General features: G+C 30.4%; 1 protein-coding gene across 1 annotated transcript in view; it reads left to right on the top strand.

Moving 5' to 3' along the window:
• Window positions 1-17,531, top strand: part of LOC107436815 (uncharacterized) — a 59,388-nt gene that overhangs the window by 33,170 nt on the left and 8,687 nt on the right. Inside the window, exons 11-15 of the mRNA XM_043046814.2 lie at window positions 3,870-3,986; window positions 7,935-8,094; window positions 10,012-10,124; window positions 15,181-15,315; window positions 16,813-16,935. Coding sequence (XP_042902748.2) covers window positions 3,870-3,986; window positions 7,935-8,094; window positions 10,012-10,124; window positions 15,181-15,315; window positions 16,813-16,935 — 648 coding nt within the window. The remainder of the gene's footprint in view (window positions 1-3,869; window positions 3,987-7,934; window positions 8,095-10,011; window positions 10,125-15,180; window positions 15,316-16,812; window positions 16,936-17,531) is intronic.

The raw sequence follows: 17,531 nt of genomic DNA, 5'->3' as shown, positions 1-17,531 counted from the left end.
ATTGTCATTCAAACAACATACGAAGAACAAATAGAACAGAGAGATAATTTATATACATCCCCGAAGCTTGATTCGAACTCGGAATCCTCCTGGTACGAAGACAACTCTTGAGTACCATACAGACCGGCCGACTTGCTTCGTCATTTTATTTTCGATCGTCCAGTCTTCATTCCAGGTTCGTTGTAGTTAACAATTTCCCAAAATGCACTGCAATGAGGTTCCGATTTGAGGATTTATTTTTGTCATACGTTTGAGAGTTTGAATTTTGTCACAAATCACATGATTTTATGACGAAATGTCTCTCAAAATTAACTAAATACAGCTCAAGGTTTGAAGCTGAATCTTCAAAAGTGAGAGTTTTATTTCTGAGAGTGTTATTGTTCTCCTTTTAAATCCAAAAGTTCTCCTTTTAGATCTCCTTTTCAGATACAAAAACAACATAATTTAGTATTCTACTAAAGCAATATGCTTGTACATAAACCAAACCTGCCTGGAAATTTGACATAATAAACTTTCAACACATGGACAATAAACATATAAGCCCTAAATTGCTCAATAAATAGAAAAATTCAAATATTTTAAAAATAAACATCAATAGTTATCTTTTGCATAACAATGTATTAAACGTAAAATAAAAAGAAAAAATTTGCATGAAAAATCGCATACAAACATTAATAATGTATCTGACAGTGGAAATTGTTCGGTGGAATTTCTCGATTACCTGGAAAAAATAAATTTCTATCACCAAAGAACAATTTTCTGGACGATTTGTGAATAGTTGAATAAAGACAGATTATACCACTATTACAGATGGAAATTGCATACTTTGTAGTCGGATATTTCCCCACTGCTTGTATATTAGCTAATTAATTTTTCTTCTATTTTCAATTTGAAAAATCTGCTTTATTAAACTGGCATCAAGATTTATTTTAAACTAGATGAATACCCGTTCCTTACTCGGGGTGAAATAAATTTAAATGATCAGTAAATCAGTATTAATCAATATTACGAAATCCTGCATAAAACTGATAGTCATATATACCGATACAATGCATTAAGTTAAAACAAATCCATTTCATTTAATTTTATCATTTGCTGCCCATGAATTTATGCTATAAAATTTAACAAATCATGTTTTTGGAATATCATGCCATCAAAATAAAGATTAATTTTATTCAGTCAGCATTTTTTGGTATAATACTATTGCTCAAGATTAACTCCTGGCAGTCAAAAATAACCATAAACAAAATTTTTTTCCTGTACGTATTCCTTTCGGTCGGCAGTAAAACTTATTTCTATCCAAGGTATCATCAATATTAATATGTTTAGTATTTTTTGAAAAGAAGTAGTTCACATTAGAGCAGTAGTACTTACAATTAAAATTATTAAGCATCATTGGCGTCGATAACAATAAGGTAATTTTTACGGTTTTCTTAGATGAATAAGTATTTTTCGTTAATAATTTAACCGTTTAGTATAAAAATTGTTTTTTTCATTTCAATTTGTATCTATTACCAAAACTATTACAACTATTATTTGTATTATCATTGGCTTCAATAACAATATGAAAATGTTTTACGGTTTATATACACAAATAAATACATTTATACATTATAACTAATCCTCTTAATACTAGATATTTATTTTAATTCGATTTCTACCAATTGCCAAAATTAGTAAATTGTAATTCTCGAAATAAATTAGTAACGTCACTAATATTTTTATTATCATTTTTTGCTAACGAACTGATATCGGTACTTATTTCGAAGACTGTAAAAAATCTTGAAACTATTATTGATACAGGACAATGCTTAATATTAAAAGGAGCTTTAAATACTTCTTGTATGACTATTATAAGTAGCACGGTAATATGAAATTATTAGACCAAGGTGCATTATATAGGAATTGTGAAACAAAAATTGTTTACCGTCTTTCCAATACAGATAGGTAATCTAATATCATCATCCAACACATTCATGGCATTTAATATGCATCCTAATTTTTTTTTAATTATTTGTTGGCTATTCCGGTACGGTTTTATCGTATTAGATGTACCAGAATCTGAGTTTAAGTTCAACTCACTAAAAAAAGATTAAATATTTTCTATAGCTTACTATACTGAGGAAAAAAGATGGCTAAAACTACCAAAAAAAAATGGTAAAATTTACCGTGTTTCTGGTTTTAAAAATCCCCGTAGCTTCAACAGGAGCACTTTGGTGATGACTTTTTGGTAAAATAACAATAGAATATGGTATTTATTACTGTGCTGTTTGGTTAAAATGTGATAAATTTTGGTAATTTCAAAACACTTTAATCAAAATATTTGAAACCATCATTCATGTCCCTTTACCCCTTGTTACAATTTATAAATTATGTTAGAATAAGAAATAATTAACAGTCATATAACTCCCACAAACCATTTAAACAAATCGCTTTGTAAATGAACCATAGAAGTGCAAACAGATTATTACCATTCTATTTGGTAAATGACATAGACATCTAAAGGTTAAGATTTTGGTAATTTTATTGTGATACTTTAGAGTATAGTATCGAAACTATTTATTCGGTCAAATGTACTATTGAGTTCTGTATTTGTTACTAAATGTAAAGAAATAAAATCTATAATTTTGAATACCAGAATTTTCAGAAAACAGTTGCCAAAGTGAACGGTTAAATAACCTAATGAATGGTTTAAATACTATATATTTTTCTCTAATCACCAGAATTATGGTATCTTTTACCAGAAATGTCCTTATCACATTTTAATTTTGCCAGAATTTTTTTTCTCCGTGTAGATAACTTCAATTTTATCTCATTGATTCCTATTGGCTTTCCCCTAATTAATTTTATAGAAACAAGCTTTAAAAGAGTAAATATCAACGTAAGAAACACGAGACTTCGTATACTTTCTAAAAATAAAATTCGACCGTCATCATTATACTGCGCGAAATTATTTATGTTGATTTTACTTGTGATAATCTAACATAGGAAATTAAGAATAAATAATTTATAAAATATTGCGATATTTTCTATTGATTAGAACTGCAAACTTGCAAATCACTCATATTATGCTAAAATATTTTATATTTTATAAATGTCGTTGAACGGCCGACCCAATTTCATGGGTTTACGGCTACTAATGTTCACATCCGCAGCCTTCTAATTTTGAACTCAATCCAGGAGACAAGGGAGCTCTTGGATCGAGTATTGGGAGAAATTTGCCTTCGTGGAGGACTTTTTGATGGAGCTAACCCGTATTTGCGTTACATGGAGAGGAAGACCAGGAATCACGGCAAGGGGATTCTGACCCATGATCCGTCTACCACTGAGGGTATTTCATGCCTGCACTGCGATCGGTGTAAGCCGGATGCGGAATTCGTATGAACTGGGATTCGAACCCGGTTCCCCTCATTGGAAGGCGAACGCTCTACCCCCTGAGCCATCGCGACTCATGCTAAAATGTTTATTAAATCCTATGAAAAACTCCTTCACTGGCATGAAGTGCGAGAACCAGTAGTTGGAGGGAATTTTAAAGAATACATTTTGATCCGATGTTTCTTGAACCTACGGATTTAAATAAGTTACATACATAAGTAAAAACACTCTGTTTATATATATATATATATATATATATGTAGGACGATGATAGGATCATTAGGAATCAATATAATTTTCCATTTTCCTATTATTTCAATAATATGGTGAGAAATGGCTTCACATTTCAATGCTGGATTATCTTAACTCATCTTCGATTTTGTTTATTATAATTTTAGGCTCATACATTCAAATGAACGTGTTATGCAAGTTAGTGTAGTTTATATCATTTCTAGCGTTAATAAAAATTTTCTTATAGCAGATAAATCTGAAAGACTGGAACTATGAAGAATCTCTTAATTCTTTCCTTCTGCGTACTTTTTTCAATTCCTGGAGGAGGAACTAATCTGAATAAACCACCACACATTATCATAATATATGCTGATGATTTGGTAAAATGTTTTGCTAATTTTTTTTCTTATAAGCTGTGTTGGTGAATTGTTAATTTTTTTCATTAATTTTTTAATATTATATGATGATGACTTGGAAATTTTTTTTCACTCAGTTTTTTTCTTATCATTGACTGAGTAATTACAAAACTTTTTCTACAATTGAAGCAATATCAGTTTATTTGAGTTGTGGATAATTTATCTATTATAGATCTATTTCATCTAAAATCATAGCTGAAGTTTATTTTATGAGGTGTAAATGAGGTTGATTGATGATGTTAATTTTGGTGCGAAATATAACCTTATTTTCTACCTCAGATGTAAACATTTACACATGTCGACCTCAAAATTACTTTTGTATTATTTAGCTCTCTTATTTTTTGTAAAGAAATGGCAATCAATATTTGTTAGTTACCAATCTGTAGTGGCAGTTTTTTTCAATGGATATTGAAAATTTTCAGTGAATAGCGTGAGATGCTTTCTGTGCTGCTTGTAAGAATTTAAAATATGTTACGCTATTTCTATACCGTTTTTCAATAACCAACAACAAAAGACGATGGCAAAGCATATTACCTGTTAGGTTATTCCTATACAATCAACTTTTTAACGATCATTAAAAAAATTACTATACGGAGAATGTAAGTTATTTTCGTTTCAATTGGAAAGATCTTTGAATTTTGCACCTTGCGTAATTTTTGGCCATATTCAGTAGCTTCATGAATTGAAAAATGAGAAAGATCAACAAAAGAATTAGGGAGGCTTAGGGCAGTGGTCGCTAATCTTTTGATCCTCGCGGAACTTAATGAGAAAATATTTACTCTAATTGACTAATATCACAATTTCGTATTCTAAACAGTTCCCCAATTTTTTCGAGTAGATTTTTAAATGTTCTTTCTAGTACAAATTTGACATATTTCAGCGATCGTACACATTAAAAAGCTATTCCAGATGGTGAGTTTTCAAATGTATATTTTCAATTATATTTTTATTTAACATTTAACAAGCCTGCCGAGGATAAGGAAGAAAAGACAAATGATGGCAATAAATAATTAAAATTTATTTAATAAATTCAGAAGTAATAATATACAGTCAATGTGATTTTATAACAGAGGGAAGGCAAGAAATTGGACTGACGCTACCAAAGCATAAATGGTGATTGAATGGTAATTTCTACAATAGAAGGTGGTGTAATCTACCATTCAGTGAAACTTCCGGAATCAAATCTCTCGCTACTTGGCTATATTACTTTTATCCACTTTTATAGTGTTTCCCAAACTTATAACTTTTGTGTACTCTTTTAAATTTTTCATAGATCTGTGTACTACTAATAAAAAATGAATGTATTTTTTACTATAAAAATTTCAACAAAAGTTAAAAATCACAACTGGCTGCTGACACCACTAATAACTGAAAAATCTGCAAAATTAGCCAATAGAAAAAGGCGTAATCGTAAAATTTCATGGCTAACTTTGTTTTTAAATAAAAATTTTTCAAATTTTCGTTTGTTGCAAGATATTTCGCATAAGAACGCGTACCCCTGTTAAATTGTTCTCGTACCCCTGGGGGTACATGTACCACACTTTAGGAAACACAGCACTATTTGTTGATTTCTTATTGACTTGTTTATCGTTCGAGCTAGCATTTCATTCAAGTTGCAATTGTGTTTTTTTTCTTTTGAGTACTGAAATTCTCAAGTATATCAAGGTGCACGTACCGTAATATTAATACAATTGCACAAATAAAAATTTTAGTGAATATAAGAAAAACATAAGTTATGGAGCAATTACCTTGCCATAAATAAATATTATTCCAAATTTAACAATGCGCACTTTATTATAAATCAAGAAATAAACTAAAACAACAAGCGTGAGGTAAGAATTACCTAGCTGTACTATGCAAGCAGAAATCCAATAATCAAAATGTACCTAAATGAAGGTTGGCAAATTAGCAATTGTTTTTGGAATGGAAATAAGGCAGCTATGGTAAAGTTATTATAAGATTATACAGACTTTAAATCGTATATTTCTGTACAGTGTAAAAAAAAAACCTATAGAGTCAATGGTCCTTTCATTTTTCGTAAATGTAATCAATATCTATTTGACGCGGTCACTGGCGAACAAATGTCAAAAGAAAATGCTATAAATGTATTAATTAATTTCATGTAATCAAGTTTCGGTAGATATAAGTATCCTATCAAGTTAGAGTAATAAGTCGAGTCAAAAAAGGGGAGTTTACGAAGACTAATTTTACTTACTTCCTAAGTATTAAGTATTTAAACATCTATAACATCGACTTATGCAAACACGATTAGTTAATAGAACTTTTCAGAGCTGAATTAGTTAATAGAACTTTTCAGAAAGCGTATTGAATGAGCAATTTTCAAACAATAATTAAATATGCAGTAATTGTAATTTAATTTTGCCAATATGGTAGAGACAATGGTAAGAAAAAATATACGCTGAAGAATAGTGTTAAAACGATTATCTAACTCTCACGATCACAGTTACAGTGACAGAATCTCGAAACTTTTAAATATTTATACCTACTTTTTTTTTAAATATCGAAACATGGTAATCAACGTGATAAGAAAAAATTTAAAATGGAGTTGGAATGATACTTTTAGCATTAAAAAAACGAACAAAAATAAAACGCGTGCGTCATGCAGGGATGAGGAAAAGTGTATTTTATAAATCTTCGATGCGTCAGCGATTCAGCTGTACTGAATCACAGTATTTCAACTTTATGTACTGAATGTGCCCTGACGACAAGGAGAAAGAAGAAAGGAAATAAAGTGATTTGTATGCTGAAACTGGCTTTCTTAAATCATTTCCAGTGCCCGCCTCTGACCGTGTTAAAGATGTCGTTCCATTTCGTCCCAGTTGTTTAAAGTTAGGTTTAACGTACGCTTCGATTAAAGAAAAAAATTATTAGAATTTTTTTTAAAATTTTACAATGTAAAATTTTGTTATTGTAACCGTAAACTGTGAAAGGTGGATTTTCTTAACACTATTCTTAGGCATATACGTCATAATACCTTTACACATATTTTTACTTCTTTTTCTCGAACGGATGTGAAGCCCACATTTTGGGAGAGTTATTTTATAGCTTCCTCGAATAAACCTTAGCTTGATAATAAAACTTTTCTTTAAATATTTCATTTTGTTTTAGCTTCTAAAATACGAGGCACATCCAGAAAGTAAGTTTCCCTATTTTTTTTTTTTAAAAAAAGAACTCACACTTTCAGGAATATATTTATTGGCTACAAGTACAGCAATATTTCAGCTATTTTGAAACATAGCCACCACCAGAATTGAGACACTTGTCGTATGGTGGGATGAACTTTTGTATCCCTCTGTCGTAGAACTCTGCCGCCTGTGAATAGAACCACGTTGTGAAACAGTAAACGCTGACCGTTACTGTGAAACACTGCGCAAATTGCGACGTACCATTCAAAACAAGAGGCGTGGAACGCTTACTGCAGGTGTTGTGCTTCTCCATCAAAATGCTCGTCCACATGCGACTCCAAGCACAGCAGCTGTTTTGACGGAATTTGGCTAGGTGTTGTTTGATCATCCACCCTGCAGCCCTGATGTTGCTCCCAGCGATTTTCACGCTTTCTTGCACCTCAAGAAATTCCTGTCCTCCGGTGAGCGTTTTGGCAACGACGAAGAGCTGAAGACGTCTGTTATACGCTGGTTCCATTCAAAGGCGGCAAAGAGTTCTACGACAGAGGGATACAAAAGTTGATCCCACGATGCGACAAGTGTCCCAGTTCTGGTGGTGGCTATGTTGGAAAATAGCTGAAACATTGCTGTACTTGTTGTCAGTAAATATGTTTTTTGAAAGTGTGAATTCTTTTTTTTAAAATAGGGAAACTTACTTTCTGGATGAGCCTCGTATAACTATAACGTTAGCTTCGTTAAAATATATATTTTCTCCCTAAATTATCAGGGATGGAATGATGTGAGTTTCCATGGCTCTCCAGAAATTCCGACTCCTAACATAGACGCCTTGGCGATGAATGGTATTCTTTTGAACAACTACTATGGAGAAAATTTGTGTACACCCTCTAGAGCAGCTCTTCTCACTGGAAAATATCCTATTAGATTAGGTAAATCTCCTTCTGTCGGGCTAACCTGGGAAAAATATATTTTCTATAACAATGGATAATTATTCAATATTTGAAGCAAAAAAAAAAAACTGAAAAAAAAAAATCATCTTAAAGGACTTATTTGCAGCAACTTTCGAAAAAAATTCGTCTTAAGCTCATAAATAAAAATGGCTCCTTAAAGTACGTCGAATTTCAATTCCGTAGCTGCATTAAAGCAGGCTATTGATCTGCCAAACATAGTATTTTCCCCTTCAAGTTTAATAGTTAATATTTCTCAAACTAATAGTTGATCTTAAATTTTTTTATTCGGTCACACTTCCTGTACTGTTTTCTTTATACCTTCGAATTCTCAAATTTCTAAGTCCTATAGATTTTGTTCAGCAAAGAAAAAAGGAATGTATAAAAATTAGCCAAAACCATTTAAAATTACAATAACTTCCGAACAAATTAGAATTTTTAAAGCCTCTGTGTTAAGTTCATAAGCACTTTTGGCTCTTTAAACATACCAAGCTTCTAACGCCGTATGACATTTTTACTTACAAGTTTAAGATCGACCCCCTCACAAGTTATTAATTATCAAATGTCTTATTCCATTTGACTTCCTATACATTTTTAATTTCATTTCAAATCTTGTACGAAGCTTAGCAAACGAAAATGTAACGCTAAGTGGAACACCCAAATAAGCATCCAATCTTTTAACATCGGGCGATTTTTACATTAAGAGTTCGCGTAAAAACCAACTACTTAAATTACTTTATCATGTACTGAGTGCAAAATAAAACCACCCTGAATAACTTAGGATGAGTTAGCTACCAAAAAAAATCTTATTTCGATTTCTGAGCAACCAATATCGCTCAAATTTTGTATTTTGCCATTTAAAATTGTATTCTTTAAGATCATGTGAAAATTTGCATAATTACAGTTCAAAATTGTATAAACTATTATAAAATAAAATAATAAAAAAATGATAAATATTTGTTCAAAGTTCTGTTTTGTCTAGAATTATCTTTGGATAAACAAATTTTATAATTGTGAGCAAAAAAGTTTAAATTCGCATAATTTTGTTTTCGAGATATGGTAAAATACGCAAAAAGTAAAATTAATATTAAGAGGTGTAAACTTTGAACCTCTCTTCTAAACTAGCATTTGAGTTCATATTTCTCAAATTGTGGTTATTTTCTATATTTTTGGGGTCAGAAATACGAATGCTTCGAGAAAAAAAACGTATGATCATTCAGAGAAAGTACGTTTAGTCTTTGATTCTGTAAATTAAAATAGTTATTAATTAGCATATTTGTGATTACCCCTTTAAACCACTTAGAAATACTTTTAAATTATAAAACTTCATCAAAATTTTTAATACAAAAATTTTCTTATATCCAAAATAATATTTCCTTAAAGTAACTTTTAGCTTAGGCGTCGACCGCTGTTCAAAATTCCGAGACGGTTTTATCATGATCCTTAACCCCTTAACGATCGGTTAATTTTTAGGAAAACGGTTATAAAAGTGTCTATTTTATTGGCTTTTGTATTTGTATTACGTATTTGATTTTTGCTGGCATCTAGTTTAAAATAAACTAACTATCTACAATTACCTTAAAAATATCCTGGTACTGCTATTTGGTGAGTAAAATGAGAAATAAAATGTTTTCCGGGCAAAAGAAAGGAATTAGCTTTATTCTTATTGGCGCGTTATTACTGAACACTTCAGCTCGTCAATATCACGGGAGCGAGAAATAGAGGGCGAAACCTCACCTTGCCATTTTCACGGGAGCTAGAAGGAAGGGGTAAAAGATAGAATCCAAAATAATGGGCCATATATTTTGACCAGGACTAAGTATGATGATGAATTTATAATGTTAAAAACAAACACTATATTTTAATAAAGCTTTTTGGGGACAAAAAATAAATTTTCAGGTCTCCAACACGGTGTCTTAAAAGGAGGAGAGGCAAGTGGTTTACCACTAAAAGAAATCACTCTACCGCAACATTTGAAATCATTGGGCTATTCCACTCACATGATTGGAAAGGTACGTATTATTTTTTTAAAGCAATTAATTTATAATCACCGAAATTATAGACTAACTAGGTGCAAAGAAATATACTATAACCTTTCCAATACATAATTTTGTTATATTTTTAAAAAGTGAACATTATTGCTTAAAATTAATTAGTCTAGAATCCCTGAATTTTTACATGCTCTAAAAATTTAATTAATTAAAAAAAATCATCGATTTATTTTGATTACTGTTAACTGTTAGTTTTGTTATTTAATTTTTGACTATGAAAAGATTCAAATTTATTTGTAGCTGTCAACTTTATTAAAATATATCTTTGAAAAAAAATCGTAATTTGGATTAGTTTAATTGATTAATAAAATTACTTCATACGCTTATAACCAAAGGAAATTAATATGAATTCTTTTTCATCATCACCATAGTTGGCCAGACAGCTCAATGTGAGCTAATGCCTTCCTCTGAAGATTTCTCCATGATGACTTCGGATTTATCTTTGATCTCCAATTCTTTTCATCAGAGAAAATCAGACTCCACTGAGTCAGCCCATCTCAACCGCGGATTTCCCCACTTTCTTTTTCCAGTGGGTCTATAACTGTATTACTATAACTGTTACTAAAAAGCAGTATTACTATAACTGTTATGCTGTTATAACTGTAATCTTGTTACGAAATCCTTGGAAGAAAAATCCCGGAGGACTTCATGAATTCTTTTTAGCAATTTTAAATACTTTCCAAAAAAGTGATGAGGAAATAACCATAAAAGAAAGATTCATAACAAAATCATTTGTGGAGAACAAAACTCTTGTTTCAAGACTTTTAAAACGAAAATATAATTGAGTTATCGGGAAAAAAAATAGTTAAAATGCTTCAGGGTTAACAGCTAATAATGAGGTTTCCCCCTGTTAAGATGTTTAATCTAAACTGGATTTAAATAGGAAAAAAAACTTTATAGACCTAAAAATTATTGCTTATTCAAATGACGCAAGCTATAATCCGGTATAGTGCGTAAAAAATCAAAAGACCACTTTGAATAAACCTTTGATCTAATGACCAGATCTCCACGATCTAGGACTAAATCTTAGTGGTTTGAGAAGGTGATCTCAACTGTTATAAATTTCTTAAAGTTAAAAGAATATAGTGATCTAAAGCAGAAAATTATTTATTTTGAAACAATAGAATAAGCTTAATCCCGCTGTTCAAGAACTAAAAGAACCGTAACAAAGTAACTAAGACCCTTAAAAAGTTAAAATCAGTCTTTGCATTTCTTCAAATTAATAATTAAATTACATTATTTATTTAATTGATAATCAAAATGGACTGACTTGCCAACAAGTTTTACTTACTTTTTAAGCTTTATACGAAAGTCTTTTGCTTTCTTATGATTGAGAAGTAGTTTTAGCTTTTTGCTTAGTATTTTCCTTTCTCAGTACTTTTCTTAGTATTGAGACCCAAGAATTAAGACTTAACTGATCTAAATCTTAAATGTGTGTACTCGGATACATATTATTTATGTACAGTACACAAATGAATAAACTGACCACCCCAAATAAGTTTTGATTTATTGTTCAGACCTTATTATGTTTCATGACTTAATCTTAAAAGTTCAAGGGATTGACCTCAAATATGCTCATTAATTAGTGCAGACGATAAAGTTACGAAATCAAGCACAAAAAGATACTTACTCTGAATAACATGCCCTTTTTTTATTTTATTTTATCCATTGTTGAATAGCCGACCCAATTTTGGGTTTACGACTACTAATGTTCAACTCCTTGTAATTTTGAACCAATCCAGAAGACAAGGAAACTCCTGGATCAGTACCCTCAGAGGTATTGATTTGTTATGGGAACATGGAGGACTTTGAGACTCGACAGATTTAACGTGCATCAGTCACCATTTACTACACGGGGAGTCTTCGGCNTCATCTGAAGCAGTTGTTTCTAAATATGCCAAAGTTTTACGAATCATTACAAAAAGCTAGTTTCCAAAATTTAATATTTCATGCCCAGAAGTCAGTGCTATCTTTGCTTAATCTTATCTATGTGAACAAGAGTTTTCAACTATGAACCTTAGAAAAAATCATTTCAGAAGTAGGCTAACAGAAAAGAATTTAGCCTTTAGCATTAAAAGAAGCACATCTCGCTTCCAACCTTAATATAAGCAACTTTTAAAAATGAAATCGCAATTTCCATCATCTCACTAAATATTTAAATTAAAACTTGTATATCGCTTTTTTTTTTTTTTTTTTTAAATTTTGAAGTTTTTACTTGGCTCACCAAAATTTTTTTTCTTGATTTTCGGCCCTCAACCAAAAAAGTTTGCCCATCCCTGGCTTAGTCTGTTCAAAATTCCGAGTTGGTTTTATCATGATCCTTAACTCCTTAACGATCGGTTAATTTTCAAGAAAACTGTCATAAAAGTGCCTATTTTATTGGCTTTTGAATTTGTATCACATATTTGATTAGTGCTGACATCTAGTTTTAAATAAACTAACTATCTACAATTATCTTAAAAATATCTTGGTACTGCCATCTGGTGTGTAAAATGAGAAATAAAATGTTTTCCGGCCAAAAGAAAGGAAATAGTTTTATTCTTATTGGCGCGTTATTACTGAACGCTAAAGTCCGTCAATATCACGGGAGCGATAAATAGAGAGCGAAACCTCACCCCGCCATTTTCACGGGAGCTAGAAAGAAGGGGTTAAAGGTAGAATCCAAACTAATGGGCCAGGTGTTTTGACCAGGACTAAGTATGATGATGAATTTATAATGTTAGAAAGAAGCACTATATTTTAATAAAGCTTTTTGGAAACAAAAAATACATTTTTAGGTCTCCAACATGGTGTCTTAAAAGGAGGAGAGGCAAGTGGCCTACCACTAAAAGAAATCACTCTACCGCAACATTTGAAATCATTGGGCTATTCCACTCACATGATTGGAAAAGTGCGTATTATTTTTTTAAAGCAATTAATTTATAATAAACGAAATTATAGACTAACTAGGTGTAAAGGAATATACTATTACCTGTCCAATACATAATTTTGTTATAGATTTTCAAAAAGTAAACATTATTGCTTAAAATTAATTAGTCTAGAATTGCCTAAATTTTGCTTAGAAAAAGATTCGAATTTTTATATTGCTCTAAAAATTCAATTAATTAAAAAAAATCATCCATTTATCTTTATTACTGTTAACTGCTCGTTTTATTATTTAATTTTTGACTTGTAGCTATCAACTTTATCAAAATATATCTTAGTTAAAAAAATCGTAATTTAGATTAGTTTCATTGATTAATAAAATTGTTTCATACTCTTATAACCAAAGGAAATTTATCTGAATTATTTTTAATAATTTTAAATATTTTAGAAAAAAAAGTAACGAGGAAATAATCATAAATGATTCATAACAAAATTTTTTGTGGAACAACAAAAATCTTGTTTCAAGACTTCTAAAATGAAAATATAATTGGATTATCGGAAAATAGTTAAAATGTTTCAGGGATTTGCAACAAATAATAATGTTTTCCCCTGTTAAGATTAAACCTGATAAGCTGGAATTAAAAAGGAAAGAAAAAAAAACTGTATCGACCCAAAAATTATTGCTCATTCAAATTAAGCAAAGCTATAATCCGGTATAGTGCGTAAAAAATCAACAGACCACTTTGAATAAACTTTTGATCTAATGATCGAATCTTCACTATTTAGGACTAAATCTTAGTGGTTTGAGAAGGTGATCTCAACTGCTATAAATTTCCTTAAGTTAAAAGAATATACGGATCTAGAACAGTAAATAATATATTTTAAAGCAAAAAAATAAGCTTAATCCCGCTGTTCAAGAACTAAAAGAACCGTAACAAAGTAAATAAGACCCTTAAAAGTTAAAATCAGTCTTTACATTTCTTCAAATTAGTAATTAAATTACATTATTTATTTAATTGATAATCAAAATGGACTGACTTGCCAACAAGTTTTACTTACTTTTTAAGCTTTATACGAAAGTCTTTTGCTTTCTTATGATTGAGAAGTAGTTTTAGCTTTTTGCTTAGTATTTTCCTTTCTCAGTACTTTTCTTAGTATTGAGACCCAAGAATTAAGACTTAACTGATCTAAATCTTAAATGTGTGTACTCGGATACATATTATTTATGTACAGTACACAAATGAATAAACTGACCACCCCAAATAAGTTTTGATTTATTGTTCAGACCTTATTATGTTTCATGACTTAATCTTAAAAGTTCAAGGGATTGACCTCAAATATGCTCATTAATTAGTGCAGACGATAAAGTTACGAAATCAAGCACAAAAAGATACTTACTCTGAATAACATGCCCTTTTTTTATTTTATTTTATCCATTGTTGAATAGCCGACCCAATTTTGGGTTTACGACTACTAATGTTCAACTCCTTGTAATTTTGAACCAATCCAGAAGACAAGGAAACTCCTGGATCAGTACCCTCAGAGGTATTGATTTGTTATGGGAACATGGAGGACTGCAACTCAACAGACTTTAACATGCTTAAGTCACCATTTACTACACGGGGAGTCAGGGAAATATGGCCCCATTAGTTTGATCAGGAGAGCGGCCCAAAGTTTGAACCCCTTGATGTTAATTTTACTTTTTGCGTATTTCACCATATCTCGAGATTTTTTCAAGTGAATTGAAAAATTTTTGAGCACGATTATAAAATTCGCTTATACAAAGATAATTCCTCTGTAGAAGAATATACAAAGAAATATAACTCTGAGTAAATATTTATCATTTTACTCAAAAATAACCGAAAAATTTTAAAATTGCAGGATAAACCATTTTTACACTATATTAAAGAAGACAATTTTTAATGGCAAAATACAAAATTTGAGAGAAATCGAATTTTGAAAAAGTCGTATTTTTAAAATTCGATCTTTCTCAAACTATTGAGATTGAGTGCTAGTACGAGAAGATCCGATCATTAAATCAAAGGTCATTCAGGATTGCCTTTTTTTTTAAATTTATGCTCCGTACATCAACATTTATCTGCTTTTTGCGTTCATTATGAACAGTGCGTTAAAAATGTATTCGTTATTTTAGTGGCATCTTGGATACATGACAAAAGAATATACGCCAACATACAGAGGATTTGATTCCTTTTTTGGATACTATAACGGTATATTAGATTACTACGATTATACTTCAGATACTATTACTGGACTTCATGATATACCTGTAAGTATGCATAACTTTACCGTAAGAAGAAGTTACGTACGTTAAGATATATATTTTAGGCATTGAATTGAATTACACAGCCCTTAAATTTGAGTTACATGTTTTAAACAATGTTACACGGTCCCATTGTATTTAAATATGTAGATGCCCAGTTGTTCCAAAAATGGCTAATGATTTGAATATTCAATGAAGGAAAATCCGGAAGAGTGGGAAATGTACAGTTTGTTGTGCTCTGCTTAGAAAAACAGAGAATATTCCCCATGCTAAGTTTCAAAATTAGTTTTAAAGTTTATCATAAGAGAGCACTACTGCAGATGAAAACATTGTCTTCCAGCTTTCACAGCGCCATCTGTAGAACTAATTGAAGAAAAAAAACTCGTTTCTCAAAGGAATTTCAAGTTTCTTCTTTTTCAGTTTTTCTTTAAATTGACTTTTCAAAAGGTCAGTCATTATTGAGGTATACCAGTTATTTTAAAGTTTAAATAATATACTAAGTTTAAAACTTTGCGAAAAATTGTCTTCATTGTTATTGAGAAAATAATGAATAAAGTTTTAATTTTAGGCAAATATTTCATAAATTGGGTAGGGGATATAGGCGGCATCCGACACTTTTGACTTAACTACTATAAAAACGTAAAAAATAAAAAATAAATAAAAACTTAAAAAAGTTTTTATTTTTGCATCCGTGATTTCAATTAGAAGTTTTTAATTCTTTAAAGATTTCTTTTCGATAAGTTAGTCATTTGATAACTTATCATTTAGTTATTATTTAAAATTATTAAAACATAATTTTCATCACGCTTAAAATATTATGTCTTCTTTTCCGTTAAATGACGCTGTAGGATAAAACTGTGACTTAGGCTATTGGGCAACATCAGGCAGTACAAAAGACATTAAGCTATAGGCTAAACCAAGTCAAAATTCCAAGAAGATAGATTACAGTACCGCAACAATAAGAGATGGACACAATGTTTTATTTGTGATTATGGTACTTAAACCTGCTAAAATTACTTAATTTACTACTAGTTGGAAGGATGTTATATTTTAAAATCTCTGTATTAGTGATGTGCACTATCGGATACCGGTGCAAAACCGGGTAGTAGCATACTTCTAAAGAATAATTAATCTACTGTAAAAAAGCACCAAATAGATTTCCAGTAATCTACCGTAAAAAAGCTTCTTTTACATCAAATGTTTCCTTTTGAAAAAGGTCAATTTTATCTTTCATATAATAATGCTTTATTTGAACAATGGAGAAAAAAAGAGAAAATTTAATGTTCCGGTTTCACCAACTTTCCCTTACAAAATCAGCTTACTTTTTGTTCAACTAAAATCTGTTTCATTACGATACATATTATGACAATTTTTAACAACATAACTTCTTTAAGAATTAAAAAAGAAATCTCCTTTAGAAAAATATATCAGTGCATAAAAAACCTGTAGTTAAGAACCATATTATATTTCATTATTTAGTTTCTGTTTGGTTTTTATTTTCAGTACTATTATGGTATAGATCTTTACAATGGATCAAGATTGTTAAGAGATTTTCGTGGTCAATATGCAACTCATGTTTTCACCGAAGAAGCCAGAAACATTATTTTGAATCAAGATCAGAAAAAAGTAATGAATCTTCTATTCAACAAATTTTTTAATTTTCTTTGGTATTTGAATGCAATACCAAACCAGGTTATAAATCATAATTATTTACTAATATTTATATAAAAACTAACTTGCAAATGCTAAACTATGAGCTGAAAATTTTATTAAATTTTATTTTGTAAGGAAAACAATATACAGGGTGTTCTGCAATGGTCGTCATTAACATACAAAGTGATTCAAAACAGCGGTTGCTAACTTAGAGATGAAGTTGCCACATCAGAACGATTGAGAATTGCAAAGCGAACAATGACCGGAATTTTATCGGGCGCCGCTAGTTGTTCTTTCGTATAATGGACTGACTGTTCGTGCCCATTAAAACCAGTACTTTTATTTATCTAAATTATCTTAATTTTATGTTCTGAACAGAGATGCTGGAATCACAAAATGAAGAAAAATGTAGAACGATATTGATACTTTTAATTTTAATCTTCGTTACTTTTTTAATACACAAACTTAAAAATCATAAATCATATTGACTAGGAGTTGCAACCTTTTAAAATTTCCCAAGAACACTTTGTATATATATATATATATATATATATATATATGTATATACT

Source organism: Parasteatoda tepidariorum, chromosome 5 (assembly GCF_043381705.1).
Source record: "Parasteatoda tepidariorum isolate YZ-2023 chromosome 5, CAS_Ptep_4.0, whole genome shotgun sequence".
Taxonomy (NCBI): Eukaryota; Metazoa; Arthropoda; class Arachnida; order Araneae; family Theridiidae; genus Parasteatoda; species Parasteatoda tepidariorum.
This window is presented reverse-complemented; position numbering and strand designations above follow the sequence as displayed.